This window comes from Mesocricetus auratus, unplaced genomic scaffold (genome assembly GCF_017639785.1).
Source record: "Mesocricetus auratus isolate SY011 unplaced genomic scaffold, BCM_Maur_2.0 Super-Scaffold_100040, whole genome shotgun sequence".
NCBI classification, from domain to species: Eukaryota; Metazoa; Chordata; class Mammalia; order Rodentia; family Cricetidae; genus Mesocricetus; species Mesocricetus auratus.
In genome coordinates this window covers 169,182-180,193 of record NW_024429217.1, presented here as the reverse complement: position 1 = coordinate 180,193, position 11,012 = coordinate 169,182, and the positions used below count along the sequence as shown (strand labels likewise).

General features: G+C 36.0%; 1 protein-coding gene across 1 annotated transcript; it reads right to left on the bottom strand.

The window, feature by feature from the left end:
• Nucleotides 1–7,025: 7,025 nt before the first annotated feature.
• Nucleotides 7,026–7,961, bottom strand: LOC101828823 (olfactory receptor 7E24-like). Its single transcript, XM_005077336.2, has one exon. The coding sequence runs from the start codon at nucleotides 7,953–7,955 to the stop codon at nucleotides 7,026–7,028; it is 930 nt and encodes a 309-aa protein (XP_005077393.1). The 5' UTR covers nucleotides 7,956–7,961.
• Nucleotides 7,962–11,012: the final 3,051 nt, after the last annotated feature.

Sequence of the window (11,012 nt, the reverse complement as noted above, 5' to 3'; positions counted from 1 at the left end):
GGGCATCACACTTCCAATGGGAGTGTATGATATACAGGATTGCTTCCCATGATGCAACATGTCATTCAGGTCTCCTTGTCAGGAGGACAGATTATCTGCAGGAATTCTTTGAATGCATTTACATGGTATCCAAGACGTTTCCCGTGTTTTACATTATATCCAGGACAGTTAGCCATGGGAACAACATATCCAGGCATGCTTCCTATGATGAGACAAGATATTCAGGACTGCCTCTGTATGTTTACAACATATAGATTGCTGCTTTCTATGAAAGTACAAGATATCCAGGGTTTCTTCCCATGAGGGTTTATGATATCCAGGATTTCTTCCCATGTGGGATCCACATATGCAGGAATTCTTCCTTTGCTTTTATATGATACACAGGACTGTGTCCTGCACTGGAATATAACAACCAGGACTTTTTTCCATGCATGTACAAGATATCCAGGCTTTATATCAATCTGGATAGGCATATATAGTACTGTTTCTCTCGTGAGTTCACGATATCCAGGATTTTCTCCCATGTGGAAGATGACATCCATATCTGCCTCTCAGGCAGGTAAATGATATGGAGGACAGCTTCTCATTCAGGTACATGATGCATAAGAATGCATCCTATTTGGGTACATGCCATCCAGGACTACATGCCACATAAGTACAACAAAACCATTATGGCTGTCCATGAATGTGAAAGATACTCATGAGTGTTTCCCAATCAGATAAAACATATCCAGCTCTGCTACACATGTGGGTACATGACACTCAGGACTACCTACCCAGCAGATAAATGCTATAGAGGATTACTTAGCAAGTGTGTACATGATATCCATGACTGTTTCATGTATGGGTACAACATTTCCTAGACAGTTTCCCATGCATGTACAACAAATACAGGGCTACTACCTGATTGGGTTCATGATATCTAGGATGGCCTCTCATGGGGAAATGATACCCAAACTTCTTCCCATGCAGGGAATGATATCCAAAATGATATCATGTTATGAGTACATGGTATCCAGAACTAAATCCCATGCAGGTACATGATATCCAGGACTGCTTTCTATATAGGTACATGATATTCAGGACTTCTTTCCATTTTGGGAAATGATATCTACAATTTTCCCATAAAAGTAATAATAACCATGGCAGCTTCTAGTGTGGTTACCACTTATATGTGTCTTCTTCCAACACAGGCCTAACATATCCACGACTATTTCTTATGAGTGTACCTGATATCCAGGACAGCTTAGCAAGTGGGTACAATATGTCCAGGACTGATTAACATGCAGGCATCAACATATGTAGGTTTGATTTCCACATGGGCACAACAAATCCTGAACTGTCTCCCATGTGTATAACATATCCATTATTGCTTTCCACGTGGGTACATGATATCCAGGCCTTATTCTTATGTGGTTTAATGATATCCAGGACTGCTTCTGATCTAAGTAAAGCATATACAGAAGATTTCCCTTGTGAGTAGATTATATCCAGTATGGCTTCCCATGAAATACATGATATCTAAGACAGATTCACATGAGGGTAATACTTAATCAAACATTTTCCCAGTAAGGCACATAATGTCCATTTAAGTGCAAGATATCTAGGACTTGTTCCCATGTGGTTACATGATATCCAGGACTTCTTCCCATGTTTTATATGATATATAAGACCACTTCTCATGGTGGTAAAAAAATCCTGAGCACCATCCTATGCAGGTACATAATATCCAAGACTTCTCATGTGCAGGACTTCTTCTCATGTGGATACACAAGATCCAGGACTGCTTCTAATATGAGCACACCTTATCCTGAACTGCTTCCAATGTGAATGCATGGCATCCAGGTCTGATTTGTAAGGAGGATACTTGACATTCAGGGACTGTTTCCCTTGCAGTTATTACTTACCTAAGACTGCTTTCCACATTCCTGGTGTATGACATCCAGAACTTCTTCCCAATCAGGTACAACAAATGCAGAACTGCTTATCATATAGGCACATGACGTCCAGGACTTCTGCCCATGTATGTATTTGACCTACAGGGTGAATTCCCATGCAGGTACCTGTTATCCAGGTCTGCTCCCTGTCCAGGTACATCATATCCAGGCCTGCTTCACAAATGGGTACATGATATCCAGGACTGCATTCCATGCGGGTACACATGTTGAAGAATGACTCACATGTAGGCACAACATAGTAAGGACTGCTTCCCATGCAGGACTGTTACCCATGGGGGTACATGGTTTCCAAGACTGCTTTCCTTGCATGTTCATGATATTTAGGACTTCACCCCATGTGGGTACTTTAGAAGAAGTTGCAGTGATCCACAACCAAATGCTTAACTCAACCCTCAGAGCTCAGTTGCAGAGAGGAAGAAGATTTATATGAGCAAGGGGGTCAAGATGGTGACTGGGAAAAGCAGAAACAGCTGAGCCAAGCTAATAAAAGCTGTCAGACTCTGGACTGACAGCTAGGGAAGCTGCATGGCATCAAACTAGGCCCTCTGAATATGCTTGGGGGGCTCCTGGCAGTGGGACAAGAACTTATCATGGGTGCAAGAAATGGATTTTAGGAGCCCATTTCCTATAGTGGGATACCTTGCTCAACCTTGATACAGGGGGGAAGGGCTTGGTTCTTCCTCAACTTTGTATGCTATGTTTTTTTGACTCCCTAATGGAGTCCTTAACCCCTCTCCTAGGAGTGGATCGCTGGTGCGATGTGGGGTAGAGGAGGGAATGAGAGGAAGGGAGGGAGGAGGAAGTGGGAATGGTTTGTAAATTGAAAACAATAATCTGGAAAATTTTTAAATTGTTACTTCATTTATAATAGTCACTTGAATTTATTACAATGTTTTTATCATGTGTGTGAGAGAGATGTGTGTTACATAATTAACACATATATACTTAAATATTAAATACATATTTAAACACATACATATTAAAATTTCCCCCTTCCCTTTCCTCTTTCAGAGCCTCCCATATCCCCCAACTAGATTTATTTCAAATTCATGGTCTTTTCATATTCATATTCCCAGTGTGGCCTCAATGCACAGATCTCCATTTTCTGATTTATACTATTTATTTAAAGGGATTTAAAAATCACTTTACATCTTCAGCAGTTACAAAAAGCAAATTAAAGCTACTTTTGTTACTGTAATCAGAATGGCCAACATGAAGAAAAAAGATGACAACAAATTTTGTCAAAATTGTAGAGAAAGGGGAATTTTACATAGTAAATATAAACTGGTAGAACAGTTATATGTAGAGCCATCAGAGTTCCTAAAATACCTAAGTATTTACCCACAATTACTTTAAATCCTGCTTTGAGATAATTTTACATTCATGTTTAATGTTTTAAAATTGCTAATCACATTACCTTGAAAATGGAACCATCGTAGATATTCACCAAAAAATGAATGGATAAGGGACATTGCTACACATATATAACAGAATTTTATTTAGATGTATCAAAAAGGGAGAAAGTTTCATTCATAAGTTAAAACATGGAACTAGAAAAAATAGTATTATTTAGAAAAGTGAGATTTATACACATAAGCACCAAATATTTTCTCTTATGTAGATTTTTAATTTATTTTATTATTTTATATGTTTTTGTGTTTGACCTTGTCCTAGTAACTTGTTTTGCTGTAAAAAAAACCACCATGGCCAAAGGAATTTATCAAAGGAAGTCTTTAACTGGGCTTACCCTTTTAGGGGCAGAAAAAAGACATGATAGTAGGAATAGATGAGAATTCACATTTGATCCACACACAGAAGGCAGAGAGCACACTGGGAATTGGGGAAATCTTTTAAAAAGTTGGAGCTTTCCCCAGGGACATACCTCCTCCAACAAAGTTGCATCTCCGAATCCTTCCCAAACAATTCTGATAACAGCCCATGTATTCAAACATAAAAGTTTATGGGGACCATTCTCATTTAAACCACAGAACCTGCATTTATGTCTGTGTACCAGGTATAGACCTGGTACCTACAAAATCCCAAAGAGTGTATCAGATTACTTGGAACTGGAGTTACAGTTGGCAATGGTCCACCACATTGCTTCTGAGACCTGAGCCCTCTGCAAAAGTAGCTGACTGCTTTAAGCCATGGAGTCATCATTCAACCCTCTTGATCTTAAATTTTAATTTTTCATACATGAATACATATATTGTGAATTTGTTTGATGTGTGTATATTATTAAACTATAAAGGGAAACTACAAAAGATATTAAGACAGGAATGGGAGATGGAATACATTGGACATACAAGCAAAAAGAGACAACTTCTAGGGAGGAAGGGAATCAGAAAGAGGAATGAGGAAATAGAATTGTAATGGATGCTACAATGAAAAAAAAGTATGTATAATGCCCCAATGTGAAACTCATTGCTTATTTATGGCAGCTTAAAATTTTAATAAAATTTTTCACACATGCACGCACACACACACACACACACACACACATATATGTATATATATGAGAGAGAGTAAGATAATCCCCCAAATTATCAGTGTGTGTGATGGTTGTAACCTGTGATTACATATTTTCATATGAGTTAGATGGTGTCAATCATTGATAGGAAAAGCTTGTTTTCTGAATATATAGCAATTAAAATATTTTCGTTTAATATGTGATTAAAATGTTTCCCTATGCTATGTGGCACCATGATGATACTGCAGGTGAAATAGGTCATAGACTGTCCCAGGGTGCATTCAAAGTTGGAGTATGATCTGAAACTGGGATGAACCATTGTTTTTACACAGATTTGAATAATTCTAGCCCATATGATATATAGAACTATGTTATTGTGGGCCTTTTCTTTCTTTATTGGCTGGAGGCTAGGTTTTGAAAAAGTTATGTGTGAACTCAAGCAATGATGAGCTATCATGCCATGACTGTAGAAATGACCACCTTAGCTTTGCTAGGAAATTCTGACATTGGCTGTCATCTGTTAATGGATGTGACATCTAGTGGGTGTACAAAGTCTGTCTAGCAGGTGGTGGGCACTGTTGTCTCTGACTCCCTTATGCTTTTATTTGATCAGAGACAGACTCTTCCTGCTATTACCCCAGTGCTCCACAGGGGGTAAGAAAATTGTGAGAGTTCCTTGGTATAGTATAAATCATAGAAGTCGTTCCTTTCAGATTCTCTCAGTATAACAGTACAGACAGAGTGGGTGGAAAGAAATGAAGACATGAATGTGAAACCATCATGCTTTGCTCTTTTACTTTTAATGCAGTTTTTACTCAATTCTTTGTTCTGTACATTCCTACATCTTTTTTTCCAAACTGAATTCTTTTTACTAATTGAAATTTTACTGGTTACATTGAGGGTTATAGTAGAGACACTTGAATTTGCAGAGTTGTTAAAATAGTCACAAAAATCTAAGAAGATACATATATTTTGTTACCTTTTGCAAGGTTTTTATACTATGTTCCAGATTCAAATTTCAACACAACATTTCTATAAGACAGTGACATATCTTCAAATACAAATATTCTTTATATCATTACTACTGATTCACAATTAAATCATATATGAATTTATCAAAACTTTTGCTTTAGAAATCAAACTTCAAAATTATTATGAAAATCAAACTACCAAGATGGGTGATATTCCAGAGTGTACACATTTCCAAGGGGAATCTCAAACAGTTATGGTAAAAGTAAAATAAGACTACAAATAATTCAAAATATTTAAAACATTAAGTGACTATGACTGCAAATTGTCAATCATCACTAACCTAAACATTGCAAAACTAAGCTGACACTCAAGACAGCCAGTTTAATATTCCACTGTTTTCTTATTACACTAAAACGTAAATATCCATAAATTATTTCCTATCTTAAAAACATAATTAATGTCTAAAAATTAGAATGAGATAGGATTCCTACATTTACAGTGTTTCTATAATGAATAGTAAAAAATAGCCAGGCATGGTAAAACTCAGTTTTCATCCCTTTACTGTGAAGCAGAGGCAGGTGGATGTCCTGTGAGTTTGAGGACAGCCTAGTTTAACGATATAGCCATCCATCCAACTGAGAAAAAGAAAAGAGAAAATGAACATGCATTAGTAAAGAACTGATAAAATATTCCACTTATTTTTGCAAGAGAATAAATAGGGAAGAATCAATTATTTAAAATGGTGTGGGTTTAGTTAGACTTGGCTTCTTTCCTTTGGCTTCACCAAAAGATGGTGTCTCCTCACAGACAATTTCTTCATGCTCTACATGTAAGATTTTAGTTTCTTAGTTGGCCATTTCAGCCTGTTTTCCCAATTTTCCTCATTTTCCTTTCCTTTGCACTTTTTGTCTAGAAATTATCCTGTATATGTTGTTGTTAATTTCAAATTTTAGAGAAGTACATTTATCAGAGATCCTTTTTTAGGGTGATCTCTGTGTAAGCACTCCCTCATCAGCCTTTCTGGAGAGCTATCCTTTCTCATGGGTACCTTGGGCACTGGAGTCTTGCTCTGACAAAATCTTTTTCTTCAGCTCTTCATAGGAAACCTCCAATTTTCATTCCCTGACAAATTTACATTTTGTCTGAGTTCAGCCTGGAAGTTAAACACTTACTACACCATCTCCAAAAACCTGCTCAAAATAAAAGAATGCCAAATAAAAATTTAGGCAGTACCTTGGCTTTAAATACAAGACTATGTATCTTTCTAACTTTTGTATCAACAACGAAATTATAGATACTATAAATTAGAACAGACAGATGCTTATGTTTATTTTGCAATATTAGGAAATAATATTACTTATGACTATGATAATTGTGTAAAGAATACGAAAAATTGGAATGTGTTAACATATAGGTACTCATCGTATGAGTACCTATAACTAAATGGGTATCATATATTAACTTTTTCATTAAGTTAGAAGAATAATAAAAGAAAACTATCTAAAGAGAATCCAGAGAGGCATATAAGTCCTTATATTCTATATCTAGTCTTAGTAAATTATTGCTTATGTTTGTGATCTATTTTCTATGCAGATGAAGTAAAATAGTGAAAATTATTACTGAAATTAGAGTCTTCTGCTGGAAAGCCTCCAAAGGGCCCATTTAATGTCCCTGTTCCTCAAGCTATAGATAAAAGGGTTTAGCATGGGGGTAACCATGGTGTACATCACTGTGGCCACTGCAGTCTTCCTAGGGGAGTGTGAGGCAGCTGAACTGAAGTATGCACCAAAGGCTGTCCCATAAAATAAACAAACAACTGATAAGTGAGTTCCACAGGTTGAGAAGGCTTTGGACTTCCCATCTTTTGATGAAATTCTCAGAATGGAAGAAACTATTCTTTTGTAGGAATAAAGGATTACTGAGACTGGAACACCACCAAAAATGATACCAAAAATATAAATGAATATTTTATTGTTAGACGTGTTTGAACAAGCAAGACTAAGAAGCTGAGCAGGATCACAAAAGAAATGAGGGATTTTCACAACTCTGCAGAAAGTGAGTTGTGACACAATCAAGAAGTGCAACTGAGAGTCCAGAAGACTGATGGAGAGTGATGACAGGGACAAGAAGACACAGAGGCGGGGATGCATGATGGCTGCATAGTGTAGAGGGAAACAGATGGCCAACAAGCGGTCATAGGCCATCACAGTCAGGAGTAGACTGTCCAGACACCCAAAAAAGAAGAAAGAGGACACTTGCATTAGGCAGCCTGCATAGGTGATTGACTTGCTGTGTGTCTGGATGTTCATCAATATTTTGGGGATTGTAGTACTGCTAAAGCCAATGTCTGCCAAGGATAGATTGCAGAGGAAGAAGTACATAGGAGTTTGGAGGTTGGAGTCAGAGCTGACAGCCAGGATGATGAGCAGGTTCCCAAGCACTGTGACCAGGTACATGGACAGGAACAGTCCAAAGAGGATAGGCTTTATTTCAGAGTCCTCTGAAAGACCAAGAAGGAGGAATTCCCAGGCACAAGTTAGATTCTCTCCTTTCATTGAGAAGGAACACCTAGTAAAAATAGCATCATTTAAACAAACAAAGCAATGTAGTGTCATTGCCTTATATTCTTAAACTCTCAGTATTTAAGATTCTGCTCTTGAAGACAATGCATTCCAGTAACTTTGGTAATAGAGAACATTCAGATAAATGAATATCTGAGTACCTGTATCAACAGTTCATTTTTTTCTCTTCAGTGCTGGGACTTTAAAACAGCACCTTTCACACAATAGGCAAACATTCTCCTGTTAACTTAAATCCCCAAATCACTGCATACCTTTCAGGGCAGAAATAATTAACGATAAGTATTATTCATATTTAAAACAAATAACGATCCTAAGAATTAGTTAAATATTTGTTATTCTTCCTAAGTACAGTTTAAAACATTCTGTTAAACAGATATTCTAGAAACAAAATTGTATTGCCTGTATAAACATTTTATATTTTATATATTACTTATTCAGAAGTTTGTGCTCTTTGTAGTCATTTATACTCCTTACCAAGATATATCTGTTCACAACTATTATTTTAATTTAGTGAGTGTTTTCTCTAGCTTGTGGTGACTTGACAGAATGTATTAAATAGATGTATAGTTTTAAACAGTTCTGACTAATTTTCTCATCAAATTCAACAATACAGTGGATAAGTTGGAGTAAAGAGAAAATCTGTATCTATATCTGAAACCCCAATTTGTCTTAACATCAGAGAATAAAACATTTTCCAAGTGTTTACTCAGAGATTAGTGAAACAGCTCTTAAATTCACTTTCATAAGAGCAACTAAAATGACTTTATTGTTTCATTAGTGTAAAATAAAATTCAGAAAAGCATGGGGTAATATTAAAATTTCTGGACTTCTTTTAGTGTATTAAAGTATATATTACTGAATTTAACATATTTGGTTGTGTACTAAATATAACAGTTTTTAAATACTGTCTTAATGCTAGAATGAAATTATAATTCATATTCACTTTTTAAGACTTGGTGATGTTTTGCCACATTTGCCAATTACAGTGTGTGACATATAGTCATACGATATGCTAACAGTCTTGAGAATTATTGTCTATCAGTAACTAAATGCTCCAATAATGTTACCTGTTTTCATTTATATTATTGCCCAATATACAAGGTTAATAACACGTTTAAAAACTTATTTATTAATGATACACTAGTTACTACTAGCTCTTTAGTATACTAGCTTGATATATTTCAGTTTTCCCAAAGGAAAACTCTGTGATCAAATTGGAATATGTATTGGAATATGTTGGTATAATTTGGTTTTTGTGCCTGTAAATTATTTACTAGGAACTATATAAACAATATTATTCATAAATGTAAATATTCTTAGAAATTAAGCATAATGTTGTGCTTTGACGCTATGTGTACCATATAAGTTTTACCTGACCCTTTTAAATGATAGTCCTACCTGAAATATGAAGCTGACTTTGTTTTTTAATTTCTTATTATAACACTCCTAGGAATGTTTTATGTGTCTGCATATCTTACTCAAGCAATTATTTCAATGAGAAAAGTCATCCACTGTAATTATTTTAATTATAAAATGGAATAATGTTAATTTTCCTTCTTTTGTACATTTTCCTGTGACAGGAAAAGAAAATGTCAAAAAGAGTCAAAAGCACTGTGTATGGAAGCAAAGCTGTCTCTCAGACTCATTTCACCATTGTGAGAACTCGTAGCAACTTAATATATGTCTGAGCTCAGATGGAGCTCTATATCCATTCTAGTATTTTATCCCAATAGGTGATGAGGAAACACAGCTCCCACAGTCCACCATCTACTCACTGTCTTTTGTTTGAACTCAGTGCTGTGAAGGTAATTTCCGTTGCCATATGAACAGTGTTTCCAGATCTGATGCCCCTTAGCTGCACTTGGAAAGGGCTAAGGCTTCCTTGTAAGGAAGAAAGAATAACAAGGGACTTTAGTAATAGATTATATACTTGGAGGGGTGCACAGTTGTGGACCACTGGACAGAAAGAAGGATTCCTAAAGACTAGAAGGAAAAGCTAATTATTTATAGATTTTTGCTTTGAGAAATCAATTAACAAAGCTCATAATTAGTCACATAGTCACATGTTGTCACAATCTCTGAAGATTTCTTATTGTTAAAAGAAAATACTTTTTACAACTCCCAGAAAGGTCTTCATTTTTCTTATGAAAATCTACCGAAAACACTAAAGTTCTTATTTGTCACTATATAATCTCAGGCTAAAATGTGACTTTTTAATATCTTTTATGTTTCTGTTGAACAATAACATCTGCTATCTCTTATACATCATATAATTTATAAAGAATTATAAATTCTATAGGTGATATAATATACTGTACTCATTTTCTCAATTATTATTTTATTTTTTGAATTTATTGCTTTGATTTGACATACTTCTCTCAAAAAGATTTATGTATAAAGGAAAATGATTTTATATATCTAAACACTCAAATCTCAATTCTGCTAGAAAAGGAAACCTTGCTTAAGAGAAACAAATGCAGTCATAATTTTACCTGGATATCTATGAATCTCCACTGAATCAGTGACCTTAGGTAAAATTAATTGCCACATTATTTATCAGCAGCTGTACTTTTCAATATAGTCATTTAATTTGTCTCTGTGTATGAATACACGTGTGTCCAAATGCCATTGGAGGTCAGAGAAGAACAATGGATCACTTGCAATTGGTGCTACAAATGTCTGTGGGCTGTTGACTACTAGACATCTTGATTTCATTTTTTTCCATATACTTTTTATTTATCTTTTTACACATGTCACTTTCAGTTCCTTCTCCCTCACTTTCTTCCCCAACCTCCAAACCTCACAGCCCATCACCCCTACTCCAAGCCCCCTCTGCTCCCCAGGGAGGGCAAAGGCCTCCATGAGGGATTTTCAGAGTCTGTCACAACATCCCATGAAGGGCCCAGGTTCTTCCTCATGTGACCAGGCTGAGAGAGCATCCCTCCACATGCTATGGGTTCCCAGAGTTCTTCTGTATGCCAGGAATAAATACTGCTCCACTCTCCCCGGTCCCACAGATTGCTAAGGCCT